The following is a 22,357-nucleotide window of genomic DNA, read 5'->3' on the forward strand; positions in this document are numbered from 1 at the left end:
TCCTCTACGATTCCTCTCCTCTACGATTCCTCTCCTCTACGATTCCTCTCCTCTACGATTCCTCTCCTCTACGATTCCTCTCCTCTACGATTCCTCTCCTCTACGATTCCTCTCCTCTACGATTCCTCTCCTCTACGATTCCTCTCCTCTACGATTCCTCTCCTCTACGATTCCTCTCCCCTCCTCAACGGTTCCTCTCCTCTAGGATTCAACCAATGTAATACTATTTTCCCATTACGTCGCCATTTACTTCATTAATCAAACCCGAGAGGGTCTGCGGGAGGTAGGTGGCTGGAGGCGGGAGGCTGAAGGTGAGGAGGTGGAGAGGTGGGGAGGTGAGGAGGCGGGGTGGTGCGGAGGCGGGAGGTGGGGAGGCGGGAGGCGGGAGGCGGGAGGTGGGGAGGCGGGAGGCAGGAGGCGGGAGGCGGGACCTGGGCCATACCCAAATGGCAGTACGGCAACCAAGGTAGGCGTTCACCTTTCAATGCGCATTTCAGGTTTCATTGCGCAGATCCTATGCGTGTTTGTCGCGCACGTGCAAGGTGATGACGTGTGAGGTGCAGAGTATATACTGGTGTCTCATTCATAACCTCACTCGAGGGCCGTGGTTCATGTGTCCATCTGGTCCAATGATAAATTCGGGCCTGTCAGTAATTTCAGACGAACTTATAAGGGTATGCATAATCAGACATATTATGACGTCATCAGCCATAGATTATATGTGACGTGGACATTACTTAATGATCTGATGTCTAGTCCTGTAATGTTTTCGTTTCTCTTCATTGTGTCTTGTCTAGGTACAGTCTCAATATGATAATTGAAGAGCTGAAGAATCCATATGAGTGAGTGTCATATTCTTAGACTTATAACTGATTCTAAGATTTAAACAAACCCAAAGAGAACCCATTTCTTTCCCATGTAGCACTAAGCAATAATATATATATATATTGACATAACGGCAGCCTCCTCCTGGTACGACTTTTAAATGATATCTTCCAATATAATGTCAGCCTCCTCCTGCTACGACATTTAAATTTTGACATCTTCCAATAACTTCAAAGACTTTACTTCGATGTTTAAGCTGAAGATGGAGTTGGGTTTGCCTCTTTATAATGATGCTTTATAAGAACCTCACAATCATGTGATTAAAATCCAAGTACAACTATAATTAGTTTAGACGTTAATTAACTTTGCAATTGGCTCTGTCGGGCACTAATCCAGAAATTTACCAATGAGTGTGAATGAACAAGATGTTTATTGTAGCAAACCACATATAAAAGGAGTTCTGAGGGTGTTCCCACGTCAGACTATATAAATGAGGTCTAAACGAAAGTTTCTGTTCATAACTACTTTTGTGATTTCATTTTACTATTTTGTTCTTGTGTTTTTGTGAGATTGATTTTTTGTAGCCGGATTACCGATGAGTGAAACCAGGATGCTATTTGAAGCAAACCCCATATAAGGAGGTCTGATGGTACTCCCACAGAATAAAAATGAAATCTTATACATATACACGTCAGAATATATGCAATAGGTTTATACGCAAGTTTCTGTTAATAACTACTTTTGTGATTTTCATGTTTCTATTTGTTAGTTTTTTTTTTTTTATTGTGAGAATGATTTTTGTAGCCGGATTACCGATGAATGAAGCAGGATGCTTTTTAAGGTCTCAATTCTGCCTAGTAAAATTTCAGTTTTTTAAAAACCTACGATTATATATAGAACCAGCCACATAAAGCATCCTTTTTTAGACCTTAATTATAACAGGCTGCCTATAAAATATACAATGTACAAATTTCAAGTTGTCTTTGGTTTAACGGATTACACTCGACAAACACTGTCATACAATTATACCGCCGAGATAACAAGGACATCTATAAAGATAATATCATTTATAAACTTAGTCTATGGTTTTACATGATCTTCCTATCCATAATTTATGGAGTAGTAATATTAGGGTGTCACAAATTCCTTTCCGCGCTGCTGTCACATTACCCAGAATGTTCTTTCAGTCACTGTACCTTTCCTGTGGGGGTTTGAATAGTTCTTGCACACCTGACAATAGAAATACATTCATTGTTAAAACGTCTTGTCGTATTCATACAAGGGTTAAATCAACTTCGCACCTGTACGAACTTTGGACCACATCGGCTACACTGCTGGGTAGAGTACATAAACACCCAGCGTGCTATTGATGTGGTACCCCATCCCCACCGGTTTGAACGTCAAGGTTTATGAGGTACTGCGTAAGTCTCTGAAAATCGCTGTGTGTTGATGCACTTCACACAGTTTAGTAGGTACTGCACGCATATATTGCACCAATCACGCCAAAAAAATATGTCACCGTAACAAGTATGTTTTAGCACTATGCACCCTTTTTCGTGATGTGATGTTAGCATATATTTGTGCGTTAATTTAAATTTGAGAATGGCGTCAAAGTTTTGTTCTCTATTATCTCAAGTTTTTCAACGTGAATATGGTGTCTTAAAAATATTATTTGGTCGTGGGGGCGTTGTGGTCAAGTGGTTAAGGCAGTGGACTTGTGATCTAAGCATTGCAGGTTCGAGTTCTGGCCAGATCATTGTTGTGTACTTAGGCGAGGCCATTTATCTCCATTGCCTCTCTTCACCCAGGTGTATTAATAGGGACTTGTGAGGTAACTTGTAAATATAGTTGCTTGCGCCAGTTTGTGGCTGTACCCTATGGGAAGTCCCCCGGGGGCACGTGGATGTGGTGCACCGTGGTGCCCCAAGAGTGATTGAATTGTGCCCACTTTGGTGTTTGGGTGTGACAAGTTACTAATGACCAATGATTAAGTTATAAAGACGGATGAGAGGGCGTTGGTCTTGAACAAGACTGTAAACCTTCATATTTTTTTTTAAACTTGTATATGGTGGTGTCAAAATATTTAACCGTATCGCTTTCTTCGCGACTAAAATATGTGAATATGGTTGCTTCAACTCATTTTGTCGTGTTAATAATGTAAATATGGTGTTCTCAATTTATGTCGTCGCATCCAGCCTGTGAATTAAGTGCAGGGGTCAATTAACTTCTTTAATTCAACGTGAATATGATGTCGTAAAATGTATTTGGCCGTAATCAAAATATGTGTTCATATGATTGCGAATACTTTGCATAGGTGTCGATGCATTTCGTCGTGTCAGTGGGATTATGAACTAATCTAAAAATAACATAGGTTGGATGGGAGATGGGAGAACGGCGTCTTGAATTATTCCAAAAAACATGTCAACAAGTAAAGCATTATCGCAGGAGTAAAACATGATGCCTGTGCAGCGACGAATAAAGCGGAGAGAAGCATGAATGTTGTTCCAATGGGTACATTAATGTTGCCCATATAGTACCCGTTTTTTCTTTTGGCGACCTCACACTTCGTTTTGTTTCTCTAGTTTCAAGTTTAGAGTCAATTTGGATTTTTGAAATACACTGCTGTTTCATTTGAATGAATGTATATATTTGGTGAGCTGAAACATTGTGAAATGTTAACACGCTGTCAATGTTTACAATTCTCCCGTGGAATGACGATTTAAATAAGTCTATTATTAAGAAAAACAAACACAAAATTGAGCGCAATTGTCATGATTTAATCATTCATTCTTCTTTTTTCCTCAATTTATTTATCGTTTATCATTAATGTGATCCGAAATTTGCTTATGATTTGTAACTTTAATTCTTAATTTTTTAAGTATATTACACGGAACAACACTTTTCGAGTACATGTAGCAAAACAGATAGGGTAAGGGCAATGGAATCGAAAATAGCCTTATTTAATAAATCAGGACATATATAGGGGAAAAGGCGTGCCACAGCTCCATCACAAAAGTAACATTTATGTTTTCTTGATCTGCAAGTTCTAAAATAGTTGAACCTTTCAGCACTAAGTACTTCTTTCAATTTAAAGAAAAATGCATCGATATTTGGATCTCGTTCATTTCTTTTGCAATCATAAAGAAAGTATTTCATATGAAGTATGAGGAAATTGTCATTACTCATTCTGCTGTTACCCAGATGCTTCACATTCAAAAATGTCACCTAATTTTGAAGAAATAAAAAAAGCCCATATTTTTGCCATAGAAAATGCTCAAAAGACGTAGAGTTGATTTAAAATACAGAACATTTCCCAGAAATTCAGTAAAGAAATCATTTTTAGTTACTGGAATATACCTATTAACAGGTTTGTTGGTCTAGTAACCAGGATGTTCGACTTGCAAACCTGCCTAATATATTACTTGTTATACGGCATGACATTGAAAGAAGAAAACATTCCGTCAATTTGGAATTTTGGGATGATCTTGTTCAGAGGACCACGTGACTAGAGAATGATAATAAAGTAAAAAATATTGATTGCAATGGATAAGCTTGACGATGACAGGAAAGTTGCTAAAAAGTGTAATTAAAATTATATTATTATTATTTTCCAGAAATCTTCCAAAGTGTATTATGATTTCCGTGCTTATTGTAACAGTCTTGTACGTCTTCACAAATGTGGCCTACTTTACGGTTTTGACAAAAGAAGAAATACTAGCATCAAACGCAGTAGCTGCCGTAAGTATGGATATTTCATTATTGAAGGTGCCGTTGGCATGTGGGGGTGGGGTGGGGAGGGGTAAGGTAGGGTAGGGGTAGGGGTAAAGGTAATGGTATAGGGATAGTAATTGGAGTTGGGAGTTTATTCCAAACTGTCAAGGTTAGTTTCGTTAGTAGGACAAGACATTTTGTTCCTTCCCTCCCTCCTTCCCTCCCCCCTTACCCTCGTCGCCTCCCTCTCTCACCACAAAGAACATTATTCCAACAACTTTTGGACGATTTTATCATTGATAAGATGTATATATACTAAATGCAACATTTCTGATTGTTCAGCAATATTGTTCAGAGGCAATCTAAAAATATGTACATATATATTTATTCTGCATGTTTCTTCTATTCTATCCTATTCTATTCAATTCTTTTCAATTCTATTCAATTCTTTTCAATACTACTCTATTCTTTTCAATTCTATACAATTCTACTCTATTCAATTCTACTCTATTCAATTCTACTCTATTCAATTCTACTCTATTCAATTCTACTCTATTCAATTCTACTCTATTCAATTCTACTCTATTCAATTCTACTCTATTCAATTCTACTCTATTCTATTCAATACTACTCTATTCAATTCTACTCTATTCAACTCTGTTCAATTCTACTCTATTCAATACTACTCTATTCTATTCAATACTACTCTATTCTATTCAATACTACTCTATTCTATTCAATACTACTCTATTCTATTCAATACTACTCTATTCTATTCAATACTACTCTATTCTATTCAATACTACTCTATTCTATTCAATACTACTCTATTCTATTCAATACTACTCTATTCTATTCAATACTACTCTATTCTATTCAATACTACTCTATTCTATTCAATACTACTCTATTCTATTCAATACTACTCTATTCACTTCTACTCTGTTCACAGACCTTTGGATTGCGTACTTTGGGTAATTTTGCATTCATAATGCCTCTCTCAGTCGCCATCTCAACGTTCGGTTCGGTCAATGGTAACATCCTTACTACGTCACGGTGAGAGAAAATTGCAAATGTAACGAATATCTCGTGAGAGATTGAATAACATGGATGTTTGCAATATGTCGAACGTGATATGTTTCATGGAGCTTTGTCTCTAGCAAAATCTAAGTTGTAAGTTTCTGTCGGCCTGTAACTAAATTTTGCCATCCTTTTGTAATGTAAGATGCATTTTACATGCAGATGTGAATACTGCACAATTCCGAAATAATTTAATTCTGCCTTTTTCTTTCGTTCAAAGATACGACAGGATGTAAATATAGAAATGTTATTAAGAACATTGGATGTGGTGTATGCACGCATATCATATGGTATACTGATACAAACACAATCAATTGAATATTTACTTATATTGTATAAGTCAGTATATCTTCCCACTCTTAAATGTCCTGGGAAATGAAATAGAAGACAGATGTCTGTAAACTTCAAATGTAATATACGGTGACAATTTGAGTTGGTGCGAAGATGAAGGTTAGGTTAGATAGGGTTATCCCAAAGCTTGTTTACATGTGTAACGGTGCCTGTGAGAGTCACTATGGACCTTACCCCCCCCCCCCCCCCCTCCCCCCCCCACCTCCACACACACACACAACCACACATACACGCATACATATACCCAAACTAACCGAAACGTGAAAAAAATAACGAGAAATAAAATCGAAATTATCATTTCTCCGTTGTAGTTTCTTTGTATAATTTCTTTGTTCTATTTTCTTTGTTCAACTATTTTTGTTGTTGTAGTTTTCTTCTAAACAGCGTATCGTAACAAGTAACATTAGCATGTGCTGGACAAGCATATTGCTTATCAACTAACGATATAATTTGGTAGTGAAAAATTGCCGTGATGCCCTTACATTTCAATGAAAATCCAAAGCAAACCTTGCCCTAAAAAAAAGTAAGTGCATTGCCCCTGTCGATGCTTAATTCATTCAAGCTCTGGTTTATATATGTCAAGACTTCCATGGAGTTTGTATGTATGATCTCATTAAGTTCAATTAATTTTAAGTTATTTTCAATTTGGTATTATAGATTGTTCTTTGCCGGTGCACGAGACGGCCAGCTTCCGACAGTAGTCGCTTATATTCACCCTACCACTAGGACACCCATACCCTCCATCATTCTTGTGGTAACGTTTATACGTGTGTTTTTTTTTTTCTTTTCTTTTTATTAATATTATTCTAATATTACCGGTAGGGTCCTTTATTGTTTCCTTTAGTCATTTAATTAACTAAGCAGCCAACATTTTGACATTTTTATAAAAGTTCAAATAATTTTGAAAGTGATGGATGGGGGTGGAGGGGGGGGGCGGTTGAGATGGCTTTGAAAATCATGATCTTCTTGTCGTTTTGATTGATATACCGCAAAGTATCATGTTAATTATTCATTGTTTACGGCACCATTTTATTTATTGATGTATACTTCACTCCTAGTTCTCATGTCTCTTTCCTCTCAAATCATGGACTTCCCCGTCTACCATATAAACCTTTAAAAGGTTTTGGCGTTTAATAGCACTTCACCCCAGCTGACCCCCTCCTGGGTCATCTTCAACTTCCTCTTCCTTCCAAATCTACCATTCTGAAGGTAAAACATTTTCTTTGCATCAGAATATTTCTTCATCCGACATCATATGACTTGTGTTTATACTTTTCACTATTTCCTCAAAATGTAGAACACGTCTTTGGTACAACAACGAGTTAAGTCACTCTCCCCCACCCCCTCCCCTTAACATTGCGCCCTTGATTAGACATGCATTATTAGCAACAATTTCAAATAAGTACTAATTGAAAGAATTTTCTTCATCATTAATACAGATGGTAGCAACAACCGTTTATACTTTTGTTGATGACGTGTTTACCATAATCAACTACTTCAGTTTTGTCACGTGGTCTTCCATGGCATTGGCCATATTTGGACTCTTGTATCTGCGTTGGAAAGAACCGGATCTGAAGCGACCTTACAAGGTAATGTATACCACAGGGAGGGGGGGGGGAATACAACTATTAATATCATATTATGCTTTGTTTGTCATGTGTGACGTTGTCAATCACATTTGTGGCTCATCCGCTGTGAAATACAAGTAATAATTGAATAAAATATGAACTAAAGGTTACAAATATAGATCGGTCCAATGGTTATGATTAAATCGAGTTTGGGGGAGGCAATTTAGCTTGCCCCTTGACGGGGCAAGCTAAACGACCTATACATTGATGAGTAACATAGCATAAAAAAATATTTTACTCAAATCAATTTTTAAAAATCTGCTTTAATGAGCTGATTTAATGTGGACACCACATTTGTGTTTTAATGTATAACACAGGCAGACTAAATGTCAAGGAGAGTAAGTGTTTTGCGAACGTTACGCTATCACTATAATGGTATTAATAATCAACTACAAAAATATTAATGTGAAAGTGTGCGCCGATGATTGAGTATATAGGGACTACATTAGTTAGTAAATGGGAGAAATATTTTGAATCTATGTGGATTTTATAACTTGGCATGTTTAGTGTCATAAAATCTCATCTGAGCCTTCATTTAGGCTATTCAAATCAAATGGGTGGTATTTCTAGAGGTAGTTCCGTCTTGAAATCAGATTTACTACATAAAATCATCATTTTGGAAGTGAACTGTAACTTGACAATATGGTGTATGTTGTGATCTCATGCTGGTTATCTTTCGACTTTAAACCTAATTTTTTGAAGAATGTATTTGGAATTGGCATACCTTAAGTCGGGTGGAGGATCCAGGAGATGTAAACCGCCTCCATCTCCTTCAACCCCCCCACCACCCCCCCCCCTCCCAAAGGAGAGAGAGATATTGACACAAATTACTGGTAGATATAATTGTAGAACTATTTGTAGTCCGAACTGTCCCAGAATGCTCAACATCTCAATTTTCTTCTGAGGGAATACCCCCCCCCCCCCTTCCATTCCCTTTTTACCACCTTTCATTCTCCGAGCGCTTACTACGGAATGCCACATTTATCAAAAATGTCCAAAACAATATAACTTATATTAGTCTTGACATGTTTCTATAAATTTGGACATGCTTATATTATTTTGGACATGCTTATATTATTTTGGACATGCTTGTATTGTTTTGGAACTTTTTTTTGGTACATTTGGATATTCCGTAGCTTACACCTCTTCTTCAGAGCATAACCTCTGAGAGGGCTACACAGAAAAAGATGAACCAACCACCCGGAAGGAATAAAAATCAACTTATAGATGTATCAAAACTTATCTATTATTATTCATTCAATAGTTGTCAAACTCTTTCGACAGTAGAAATATCAATAAATATTTATATAACATGATAGACGTACTTGTTAACACAGTTAACATGTAATATTTCGGTATATAGTGACCCTGACATATGACATGATTTGTCTAACGCACAGGGAAATTATTTACGTAAGAAGAGTAGAAATCCCATCTTGTTGAGGGTACGGAACACTTAAAGGGACTGATATGTGGTACACAAGAAGAACAGTGAATAAATGGAAAACAAGTATCATACTAAGCTGTACTATATAGCTTAAGGAACGCCATCAACTATATGGCTGAAAGAACGCCATCTACTATATGGCGTTTTCTTAAGTATAATGGCGTTCCTCAAGACATATAGTAGATGGCGTTCCTCGAACCATATAGTAGATGGCGTTCCTTAAGCCTACTATCTACTATATGGCTTAAGGAACGCCATCAACTGTATGGCTGAAGGAACGCCATCTACTACATGGCTTAAGCAACGTCATCTGCTAAATGTCTTAAGGAAAGCTATCTACTTTATGGCGTTTCTTAAGTATGATGGCGTTCCTCAAGACATATAGTAGATGGCGTTCCTCGAACCATATAGTAGATGACGTTCCCTAAGCCTACTATCTACTATATGGCGTAAAGAACGCCATCAACTATATGGCTGAAGGAACGCCATCTACTACATGGCGTTTGATGGCGTTCCTTAAGTATGATGGCGTTCCTCAGGCCATATAGTAGATGGCGTTCCTCGAGCCATATATATGTGGCGTTCATTAAGCCTACTATCTACTATATGGCGTAAAGAACGCCATCAACTATATGGCTGAAGGAACGCCATCTACTACATGGCGTTTGATGGCGTTCCTTAAGTATGATGGCGTTCCTCAGGCCATATAGTAGATGGCGTTCCTTAATCCAAATAGCAGATGCCGTTCCTTAAGCCTACTATCTGCTATAATGGATTAAGGAAACGCCACTTGTTTCACAAAATGTTAGGAAAATACAATTATGTCAGGAAAAATTTTTGCTTCTTACCAGTTAACATCCGTATGCTAATGATAAAATCAAGGCCGGGGACATACGGTATAAAGATTCATGTATTCTAAGTTGTTTTTTGTGTAAACGGTAGCCCGGTGAATTCATTTTCGCCAGCCCAACTTGACCCTCGAAACACCTACTTACCTGGTCAAAGGTCATCGGTTAGCTTCTTCTATTTTATTTACTTTCTTTATCAAGTTTAAATATGAGTTTTAAATAATTAATGTCCTTTGAACGAAGTCCTATATTGAAAGAGAAAAAAAAAACATGCAATTTATTTGAAGCACAAGTTTTGTGAAAGTTCCTTGTTTTTAAGAAAGTTTTTTATACAGTTTTTAAATGCATGGAAGAACCTCACTGTATCGTATAATCAGCTCTAATTACTTTTATCGATATAAAAAAAACTTTTGTTTCGGCTACAATTATCCCCCTACCCTCTTCGTTATGCCTTTACCGAAACTTATAATATGTTGCACTTTGTAATTTTCGGTTCACTGATATTTGTTTTGTTAGTGGAAAACTTCTGTATAGAGAAAAACTTTTGTGACTTGCCTTGAGCCAACGTTTTTCGATAAGATTATATTTTTTGGTATCCTAACAGAAATTATCTTCTGCTCTTTCCTGTTACTCGACAAGTTTTTAGTCAAAACTTTAAAACAAAAACAAAAAATCATATATAGACTCTTTCTTTAAGGGCTGTCTGGAAAAACTGAATAGAATATTTTTCGTGAAATCCCCAAAGGTTTGTGCTTGATTTGATGTCATGTTTTGAGTGTTTGGTCAAGGCTATCGTGGTATTTGCTTTCATGATCGGTATGCATTTTATGACTGATTTTGTTCCTCCATTCAATTCGTCCTGCTCTCCTCGAGTGGTTTTGAGTAAATATGAATTTAATGACAACGGATAAGTGTCATTCATCTTTCATGTAACACATATGAAAATTGTCTTCGCATTTATTCCATATTGTAATCCAAGCAGGGAGATGTCACTTTCATCCCCCCGATCCAAGTAATGTGTCACGTTCCGTTACATAATGTAAGCGAAAGGAGGGCATTGGTGAGCGAGACAATGTGCATGTATAGGAGTTTCATGATACAATCAGCGTGAATCTGTTGTTACCCAATACTGCCCCCAACCTACCCTCCTCTGGTCATGCACCTCAGGCTTTATTAATAAACGTCGGTGGGATATTCTTTCAAAGCCAAAACTTTGAAATTGGTGTTATTAAGGGCTAATTTATTTAATTGGTATTTTATTTTACTTTTGATTATTGGCATTTGACTATTTTCTTTTTGAAATCATGTGATTCATATAATTGTAACAGTAACATTCCTCAATGCTTTTAACAGGAACATAAGTAACATTATATAATTTGACAACGTCATGTAATATTAAGACTTAATCTGATAAATGCATAATACAACTATAAAAGATTATTGTAACTACCTTTAATGTTCATAAATACTTTTGGATACAAATGCATTAAGCGAGTTGTTATAAACAACATTACTTTATTTCACTAGAGAAAACTGGTGTTACATATTTTGTACATAGTTTCGATTTTAATTCCTCGGTCTAAAATTAATTCAAACCCCGTTTATTTTTTGTATGATGAACTCTTGTGGGTTAATGATGCATTTAGGTGCATTCTCTATGTTCACGGTCGAGATATGAAATCATTAAATTATATAAACCTCCTCATACTGGACTGTATACAACCATGCATACAGTCTCCTAACACATACGTACACACACAAACAAAAACTAGGATAATTTCGGTTTTCTTGCAAAATGCTGAAATCGATTCAAACTTTGAAATAATTATTTTATGGCTCCACCCAATTATCCACACCCAGGCTATAAGATCCACACGGAAAAGAAGTCTTTTTTGCGAAGAATATAGCCTTTTACAATTAAGTTTAACCGTAATAATTGGGTGATTGCAGCTCTACAATACAATGAATATTCATGAGGTGGTTGTACGCATGCTCTTTTATGCAGGTGAACATTTTGCTGCCGATACTGTTCCTTGTAGCCTGTTTATTTCTAGTGATAGTGGGAACCATTGCAGCACCAATCGATACAGCTATTGGGTTAGCGATTGGCTCCACTGGTATACCTGTTTACTTCTTACTCGTGAGACCAAAAACTCTTCCAAGGTGGATAACTAAGATTGACTGTAAGTATATAGAGAAATCATTTTAGAAAGAAACTCAAGTAGTTTCCTCTTTCGGATTAGCGACTGCATATGTAGTTTAAGACAGCTCTTAATTTGATTCCGGTTTGGGACCTTAAAGGAAGTGATAAAAGACAAATGAAAACACCATTTTGTATTTATATATTAATAATTATGTATGGTAGAACCGCTCTTCTGTAGATAAATTATCTGTCGGCTCATTTAGAACCACCTGTTGAGGGACAGACATGACCCTATATCCTTGTATTTATATGAATACTTTAAACATACCTTACATTAGGCTTAGGCAAAACGATGGAGGCACTGAACCATGATAAATCCCTCCGCTGTTTTAAAATTAAACCCTTTCAAACATGTTCTATACTTATAGTTGTAACAGCGATGATCATAAGATATTTTCTTATCATTTTCAGCTTTACTTACTGTTGGTACACAACGACTTTGTCAAGTCGTAGAACCTGACAAGGATGAGTAATGAAACACCAAGGATATACGGAAAGTCTAAAATCTTACCAGGAATCCACCGTTGATCCACCGGCTAATGCTTCCCTGTGCATTTATAGAAATCACATTAAAGAAGTAGCCATTCAACAGATTGTAGGCTATCCACGATCTAAAACATCTGTTTCTACCGATCGTAATTGAGACGATCCACCATAATAACCAGTAGATAATAGTTGTCTTTGCTCTGTTTTGTATTAAACAGTAGTATCTATATATATATATATATATATATATATATATATATATATATATATATATATAATACTGTATAATACAGAACAGAGAAAGACAAGATCATGTTTGATCTCTAGAGTAAGGCAAATGTGTTACCAAAACAGAACTAGTATTGTTCGATACCGGTGACAAACGCCTACAGTGGAATTACGACCTTCCTTACCGGTTTCGAACCTCTGGACATACAATCAGCGTCCATAGCCTATAGAGATTCCGAAAATGACATATTAAATAATGTTCATATATATTTTATTGATTAAATTGAAATACATATATATTATAATATAAATGCTAATGCATCTTCTTTGTTTTTAGCAGAGATCGAAAGAACAGCATGATAATAGTCCAATTATCCTTTAATTACACCCAGGGCCGATGTAGGGAATGAGAAGGCAAAATTAATGTTGAGGGAACCAAATCTTCATAATTATATATGGCTGTGTAACACGCATGTCACACACATGCGCAATGGGAAATAAGAATAGTGGTATCAGCAAAACATAAAACGAAAAATTACAGATCTCATCCAATGATGGGGTCGAGTACTGTATTGTTTACCATACTTTGAGTACAAGGACAAGACTGAATGTAAGGCTAGTACAAGTATTGTTACCCATAATATGAGCACAAGGACAAGAAATATTACAAGGCAAGAGTACAAGTATAACCATAATATGAGGGACAAGACTTATTATAAGGCTAGAGTACAAGTATTGTTAACCATAATATGAGTACAAGGATAAGACTTATTATAAGGCTAGAGTACAAGTATTGTTAACCATAATATGAGTACAAGGACAAGACTTATTATAAGGCTAGAGTACAAGTATTGTTAACCATAATATGAGTACAAGGACAAGACTTATATTACAAGGCTAGAGTACAAGTATTGTGTACCAAAATATGAGTACAAGGACAATACTTGTTATACGGACAAGAGTAGTAGTATTGTTAACCATAATATGAGTAAAAGGACAAGACTTATATTACAAGTCTAGAGTACAAGTATTGTTAACCATAATATGAGTACAAGGACAAGACTTATTATAAGGCTAGAGTACCAGTATTGTTAACCATAATATGAGTTCAAGGACAAGACTTACTATAAGGCTAGAGTACAAGTATTGTTTACCATAATATGTGTTCAAGGACAAGACTTATTATAAGGCTAGAGTACTAGTATTGTTTACCATAATATGTGTTCAAGGACAAGACTTACTATAAGGCTAGAGTACAAGTATTGTTTACCATAATATGTGTTCAAGGACAAGACTTATTATAAGGCTAGAGTACAAGTATTGTTAACCATAATATGTGTTCAAGGACAAGACTTATTATAAGGCTAGAGTACAAGTATTGTAAACCATAATATGAGTACAAGGAAAAGACTTATTACAAGGCTAGAGTACAAGTATTGTAAACCATAATATGAGTACAAGGAAAAGACTTATAACAAGGCTAGAGTACAGGTATTGTTAACCATAATATGAGTACAAGGACAAAACTTATGGTAAGGCTAGAGTACAAGTATTGTTAACCATAATATGAGTACAAGGACAAGACTTTCTATAAGGAGGCTATAGAGTACTCGTATTGTAAACCATAATATGAGTACAAGGAAAAGACTTATAACAAGGCTAGAGTACAGGTATTGTTAACCATAATATGAGTACAAGGACAAAACTTATGGTAAGGCTAGAGTACAAGTATTGTTAACCATAATATGAGTACAAGGACAAGACTTATTATAAGGAGGCTAGAGTACAAGTATTGTAAACCATAATATGAGTACAAGGACAAGACTTATTACAAGGCTAGAGTACAAGTATTGTTAACCATAATATGAGTACAAGGACAAGACTTTCTATAAGGAGGCTAGAGTACACGTTCATTATCTTGCAGTATACTATCTATATATACGGTTTCCAAAATTCCCCGGTGTACAAGTTCACATATACTAGGGCGAGTACCATAGCATTACTGCTTATTAATACGACTACGAATGCGGACTGACTACAAGTCTGATTTTAAGTGTGCTTGCTTGATATGTGACGTCACGTTACGAACGCAGCTAGAATAGTCCAGAGCTTTCCTTTTCGCATAATTGCACATAATCGAGGAAAAGATGCAAAACAATACTTCATCAAAACATATAATCATATGAATTGCATGTGAAGAGAAAATGACATTTGAAAATAATTCTCAACTATCTCAACATATTTTAAGCGGTACGAAGATCGTTGTGACGTAACGGATTCACTCTGAGATGGTTGTGACGTAACGGATTCACTCTCAATCAATAGTCATAAGCCAAATTGGCCCGTTGACCTCCCCGAAGATTATAAACAATCTTAGGTTTGTAACCTTTTATAATGTTAATCCGGTGTCGCCATCTTCGAGTAGCTGGGCTGCAGAACGGCCGGACCATTTGGTTAAATTGTCAATCCATCGTAAATGCGGTCGGCCTGGCTTATACGTTTGCAACCTGGCTTATGTTTGGATTCACTCTCTGGTGGCATAACCAACCGAGGTCCCCCATGCACGTACCCCATGCATACACTACTATACAGATGCATATATTTGCCAAATGTATAGGAGGTATTGAAATAAGAATTTAAAGAGTTTGTACCTATACCTATACTACAGTGTTCGAAACTTGTATTGTTTCGATCCACTCTTTTAGCTGAAAATTCTCTTACTCACAGATAAGGAGTAAATACAAGGTGATTGGGCCTCTCAATCATATTGATTACTAACTGGCTTTTAGCATCAATAATTCTCTTCACTTTGGATAAATTATTATTCGCTTGACTTCTCTATCGCTCCGTTATAAGCCAACAATATTTACAAGGTACGTGAATTCAATTATGACGATGACGTCACGTACTCTAATGTTGCCAGATGCATTAATAACGCTTAGTCGAAAATATATAAAGATAACATGTATCTTCTCTAGAAAACTAACTATATGATCATATCATAGATTTGTACCCACTGGTCTGAGAGCGAGACATATTTGGCCAACAGTAAGTTTTTAATGGGACTCTTTTGATCCAAAGTCTACAGGACCAAACTTAATTAAAGTTGACACAGAGACAATGATTGAGTAGATAATCAATGGGTGCAATTTGAATTGTTGACTTTAGTTGTGTTCATATATATACTACAATGTGAACTTTGTAACGAATAAACAAGTACTGTTTCAATATTTCTGTGTATAGGCCTTTACTGTTAATATGGGTTTATATAATACACCATTGTTACAACCAGCCTAAACTCCATCAACGTTGAACATGAAACAATTCTACTGACTGAGATTTTTTTTTTCTCAACTATAAAGCATTCGAATAGAAACTTGCTGATAAAACTTTAAAGAAAATCAAAACTACTTCAAAATGGCTGATAACGGTGGGGTGAATCTAAAACGCGAAATTGGAGTTTTCGGCGGTGTTGCAGTTAACGTCGGAATCATCATCGGTTCTGGTATTTTTCTGTCCCCCAAAGGCGTCCTGGCGGGATCTGGTAGTGTCGGTCTAGCCTTAATAATATGGTTCTTCAGTGGAATCTTTTCACTTGTCGGTGCCTTATGTTTCGCAGAACTGGGTACTATGATACCTCTCGATGGTGGAGTCTACGCGTATGTACATTACACGTATGGTCCATTATGGTCGTTTCTCTTTCAATGGATTGGTATAGTCATGGTGCAACCAGGAGCCATAGCCATCACCAGCATAACATTTGCTACTTACGCCGTCCAGCCGTTCTACCCGGACTTAGATTGCCCTCCACCTGCGATAGTGATACGAATGTTGGCTTTAACATGTCTAAGTGAGTAATGGGTCGTTTTTATAGATATATTTCTCCTCTCCTTCTTTGCGCCACAATTATGGCCCTTTCACAAATGTTAAGGAGAGTTAGAAACGAACGTCAAACACGATGTCTCATCGGGTTTTTCTTTTAAAGAAAACAATTGAAATGACATTATTATAGGAAAGTATGATTTCTAATTATTATATTCGTTTAATTAATAATAAATTGATAATCATTAGGAGAATTAGAGATGGCTTGACACGACAAACTTTGTCACAAATCGAATCAGAAATCTGGTGGTTACTTCTGGACGTACCTATACCATCACCGTAAATTTGAGACTGAAACTGTAAACACCCCATCGCTCCGATACACCCCACATCCCTCCCTCCATCCCACAGAGGAAAAATGGTGTTCCCCCACCTGAATCCAAACTCCTGGCTCTCTCTGGGTTGAGACTCTTGGGCAGGCTCAGTTTAAATTCATTTAAATATGACCCCTGCATGAAAAAATAAACATTTGGCCAGGCCTATTTTGTTGTATACGTGTCCCAGTTGCGACATTCTTTGCTACAAGAGGCCACTGTTAGTCCATGGAAGATAGAACGCTACTCTGGAAGAATTAGCAAGTTGGACGGGCCGGGGTGGGGTGGGGAGGGGGGCAAGCAAAGACTCTGAGGGAAGGCAAACGTTATGCAAAATGCACCCGTATAAATTCCAAATCAGGGGCAAATTTGCAATTTGGAGAGCAGAGGGGCTTCAGTTTGGCGTTACTATAGCCGACAGTTGGGGGGCCCGGGGTGTGGGCAACTCCCCTCCCCTTCCCCTGCCTAGGTGACGCCACAGATTCGTTGTAATTGATAAAAGTATGTATGTTATGCTGTGTATAGGCTCATAGAATATATATACAGTAGGCTACAGAATGTTCGGCTATACATGTTCTAGTTATTCGCAGTCATTGGATTGGTTCTGTCTAATCCCAAAGTTAAATAATCTTCGATTCAAGAGTTCTACCTTCGTATTTACTACATTGTGTAACCACATTAAATATTGGTAATGTATAAATAATAAAATAATTTTAAGATTTAATATTGCTTATCGTTTAATTTTTTTTTGTTTTTTTTTGTTGCAGTCCTTGTATCATTCGTGAATGTAATAAGCGTTAAAGTTGCCAGCAAAGTACAAGAAACATTCGCGATCATGAAAATGGTGGCGCTAGGCATCATTATTGTCGTAGGTATAGTCGAATTGTGTAAAGGTACGTTCTCCAAACTTTTATTTCAGCAGGGGGCTGCGAAGCCGGGAGACACAGAGGAACCCCCCCCCCCCCTCTTCCTTCAGTTTTGTTAAAAACATCAAAAGTGCCCCGTTTTTTATATATTACAAGTGCTTCATTTTGTCATCGATATATACTACCCTTTTTTGTTCCTATTTTTCATAAAGGTGTCCTATAGTGGAGAAACTAAGAAAACTGTTTCTAGCATGTGCCCTTTTCTTGAATTACTTTACAAAGTTGCAATTAGATAGTGTCGTTTTGTTGAAGATCATTCAAATTTGGTACTATAATTTGTGCTACAGAATGTGTTTTGCGTATTATATTGTAGATGCCATAAATTGTATATAACAGCAATTCACAAGGAATAAAGAACATAAATATTAAACTTAGATGCTACCATTTTTTTGTGGGGAGGTCAACTAGGTTATAAACAATTTTAACAGTACCTCCTTGTCTGTTGGTTCTTACCTTCCAAATACGAGATTTTCATTTATAAATTAATTAATTTATAAATTAATTTTAATAATTTTAATTAAAATAAATAATTTTAATTAAAATAATTTATAAATTAATTAATAAATTGTAAATTTTTCGATCACAGGTAACACAGAGAACCTAAAGGATCCATTCGAGGGATCAGACGCGCGTGGGATTGGCTTAGCCCTTTACGCAGGCCTATATGCTTATGCCGGCTGGTTAGTATAGCCAAATGTAACAGTTTGTTTTATTTTTTACTCGTTATTCAAATAGTGCTTTACTAATGGATGAAATGGGTTTAAAAGCGAATGATACATGGATGTGTTTACTGTGGCCATTGCCTGCTTGCCACTCCCCCCCCCCCCTCCGCCCCCCTCGCCATCCGAAGGAAAATGGCGAAGCCTGAAAATGATCGGTGTAAATATCTTGACCAATGCTGAATATCTCATATGGAGGGTTTCCAACATAGGATTTGTAATCAAGCTGTCACTAATTTTGATATCCCGTTATAGATATTTCTTTGTTAATTCTTTCTACTATCGATGTAGTTTAATAAATGTGATATTTGTTAAATATCTTTATGAATATTTAGTTAATAGTTTACTACTATGTTCTATTTAGACTACACACAGAAAAACAACTTGTTGTGTCATATAATCTCTCGAATACAGGAACAGCCTCAACATTATACTGGAGGAATTAAAAGATCCATACAAGTAAGTCACACATAAATATCAAAAAAAAAAAAAAATTGGATATTAGTTGGCAAATGTTTCCCAAACTTAGACCAAGTATAACTCAAAATAAAATTCCACTTGATGACAACATGACACTCGTGTAGATTTGTCATCAAAGGAGTGGTTACTAGACCAACATAGGCGTACGAGGCGGGAATGCAGGGGAGCAGACTGCTCCCCCTCCCAATTTCATGGGACTCAAAATTCGGGAAAAAGTTGTTTACAAATTCGGGCAGCCGCGGGACAAAAATGAAGTTCAATTTAAAATAATTTAAAAAATCTCGCGAAGGTTTTAACACACGATCGCTTCCAGAAATTTCTTCGATTCTTGCACAAATCATTCCCGATTATTGCCCGAATGGTGAAAGACTCTTGCCTGAATATTTCTGCCCGGGTACCGGTCGGGCGGGGGGGGGGGTGGGCACCGTGCCACTTCCCCAAAATATAAGAGACATAAAGAGAAATAAATAAGAGAAATACTGGGTTTGCAAATGATGAAGTAAGAGTATTGAAACTCTTAACAGGGCCTTTTGATGGCATTGGATTTTAAGTGTCAAACTTACTACTTTGACAAATATATAAAGGAAGAAAGAAATTACGAAAGAGGTTTCAGATTCTAGGGGTGATATGACTTAACAGATTTTACAAAATGACAGTTTTCCAGACACAACTTTTAGACTAGAATATCTTTAGAACGGAAGCAAGGTATTTCTTAGCTGTTTAGAGAGAGTTGTTCTTCCCAAAAATCTGTGTGAGATAAGTAATATAGCTAAAGATGGTGGCTGGGTTTGCGTACGGTTTAAGAAATTAATAAAAAAGCAAACTGGAAAATGTATAAACTATAAACTTTAAACTTCAAATTTACTAACTTAAATTGAAAGTTGACAAGTCAAGCTAAAATAATTTCCTTGTAATTTAATTTCAGTATCAAAGAACAGTGAACAGTTTGATATATGTGAACATAAAACACGTAACGCTATCTGTTCCAAATCGTTAGGGAAAAAATATCAGTTTGTCATGAAATACATTTGTACTATTTTTGTTTATGTTGTTGTTGTTCTGTTTTTCTGTTCTACCTCATTGCAGAAATTTACCTCGATGTATCGTAATATCAGTATTGTCGGTGACTGGTCTGTACGTATTTGTTAACGTTGCATACTTCACTGTTTTGACCACCGATGAAATATTGATGTCAAATGCAGTAGCCGCGGTGAGTAACATGTTCAGATAACATTGACTATTTCATTCAAGATGCATTGCTACCATAGCGACATGTTGGGAAGGGGGGGGGAGGGGGTAGGTAGGGTCTTGATGCTGTCGATAACGATGGAGATGACGGGGATAATTGATGATTATGACGATGACGACTATGAGACGGTGACGATGATGACGATAATGATTAAGATAACGAGGATCATGATGATGATGGTGAGACGGTGACGATGATGACGATGATGATGATGATGATGATGACGATGATGATTGAGATGACGATGATGATGACGATCACGATGGAGATGACGACGATAATTGATGATAATGACGATGACGACGATGATGGAGATGACGAGGACGATGATGATGACGGTGGTGACGATGCTTATGGTTACCGCAATGAACGTCGTGAAGTTGCTTATTTGTCAAAAGTTTCATTTAATTTATCAACACTAATTCTCTTTATCTATATAAATTTAAGGTTTTACTCTTTTTCTCCCTTCGTTTTATAGACCTTTGGATTGCGTACTTTGGGTAAGTTTGCATTCATAATGCCTCTCTCAGTCGCCATCTCAACGTTCGGTTCGGTCAATGGTAACATCCTAACGGTATCTCGGTAAGTTCAAAAATAAATAAAAAAACAATTATACGAAATCTTGGCTTGGTCATGAATTCTTTTGTTTTTAGATTCGTTAATTTATACAGAGTATAGATTAAACATGAACAATTGATAAAGTTAAGACACACCTTCGCTAGTCCATGAATATTGAGTAAAATAATGATTCGATTCTTAGCATTTCTTCACCCTTACCCCCTTCTTATGCAATATTAACCACTAGACGCGGATACAGAATATTAAAACAGAGGGGTTGTTGCCCTGGGATTGTTGAAGCCAACTCAATAGCAGGGGTTGTGGGGTTCCTCTCCCAGAAAGAAATCAAATGTAAAGACGTGAAATATTGCATTCTGAGCCATATTAAGACTAAAAATTAAGTATATTATTAGGTATACACGACATGTTGTGCTAATAACTGCTGTTTGTGTAGAGGGGCGCGGGGGGGGGGGGGGTTGATAGGGTTTATTTACCACTGGATCCGATTCCTGCAGAAAATAAACTGCCTATCTAAAAACGCCATATATTTGCAATATTAACTTACAACACGTTGAAGAGTCGGAAAACACGCTAAGATTGAGAATTACTCAACTTAGATCGGCGATCAAAACAAAAAAGATCAACCAACCTGTTGCAAATCAATTCAATCTCCATAATCATTCGATTGAGAATTTACGTGTTATTGCATTGACAAAACGATATATATATATATATATATATATATATTCAACTTTAGAAAAGATGAGCAAAAAATATAATCAAAAGTGAACTTTGTTCTGTTCTGTGTCATATATCTTGTCTTTTATAAAAGTCCTTTATCAATCTTAACACTTATGACTGTTTTACTTTTCTCACAGTTTGTTTTTTGCGGGAGCACGCGATCGACAACTTCCAAGGGTTCTTTCGTTTATCCATCCAACCTACAGAACGCCTGTGCCATCTATCATTACGATAGTAAGTGGCATGATCGTTGCCTTGGTAACAATGTCTCATCATGGGGAGCAAAATCATTCGGTTGGAATTTAAAAATGTAATATAATTGCAGGACGAAAAGAAGATGTGGTTTATAGCGTATTTATACGAATCTCTTTGGTGTCACGTGACTTAGACATATTTCCTTCTGCTTCAGGCAGCGACCTTATCTCCTCCCACCTCACCTACCCCACCCCCTCACCTTCACCCCTTTATGTACGCAACACTTCTAGTATATATTACCCCCGCACATACCCCACCCCTACCCTACCACACCCCGCCCCCCTCGCAACCAACGTCCCCGTCTAACGTTAATCAAAATAAATATTTAAAAAAACTTCATGTCTTCCAAAACTGATGGGAATGATGAATAAATGTTGACTTATTATTCAATCAAGGATGTCACTGAAACAAAAATAAATTTCGAAA

The 22,357-nt window shown here is 36.7% G+C and overlaps 1 protein-coding gene across 1 annotated transcript in view; it reads left to right on the forward strand.

The window, feature by feature from the left end:
* Positions 1 to 22,357, forward strand: part of LOC139968179 (Y+L amino acid transporter 2-like) — a 32,732-nt gene that overhangs the window by 5,337 nt on the left and 5,038 nt on the right. The window contains exons 4-17 of the mRNA XM_071972574.1: positions 798 to 842; positions 4,440 to 4,563; positions 5,489 to 5,592; positions 6,625 to 6,721; positions 7,407 to 7,556; positions 11,896 to 12,073; positions 12,505 to 12,519; positions 16,205 to 16,657; positions 17,771 to 17,896; positions 18,516 to 18,609; positions 19,063 to 19,107; positions 20,215 to 20,338; positions 20,856 to 20,959; positions 21,814 to 21,910. Of these exons, the coding sequence (XP_071828675.1) occupies positions 798 to 842; positions 4,440 to 4,563; positions 5,489 to 5,592; positions 6,625 to 6,721; positions 7,407 to 7,556; positions 11,896 to 12,073; positions 12,505 to 12,519; positions 16,205 to 16,657; positions 17,771 to 17,896; positions 18,516 to 18,609; positions 19,063 to 19,107; positions 20,215 to 20,338; positions 20,856 to 20,959; positions 21,814 to 21,910 (1,756 nt within the window). The remainder of the gene's footprint in view (positions 1 to 797; positions 843 to 4,439; positions 4,564 to 5,488; positions 5,593 to 6,624; positions 6,722 to 7,406; positions 7,557 to 11,895; positions 12,074 to 12,504; positions 12,520 to 16,204; positions 16,658 to 17,770; positions 17,897 to 18,515; positions 18,610 to 19,062; positions 19,108 to 20,214; positions 20,339 to 20,855; positions 20,960 to 21,813; positions 21,911 to 22,357) is intronic.

The sequence above is a fragment of the Apostichopus japonicus genome, chromosome 5 (assembly GCF_037975245.1).
Source record: "Apostichopus japonicus isolate 1M-3 chromosome 5, ASM3797524v1, whole genome shotgun sequence".
Lineage (NCBI taxonomy): Eukaryota > Metazoa > Echinodermata > Holothuroidea > Aspidochirotida > Stichopodidae > Apostichopus > Apostichopus japonicus.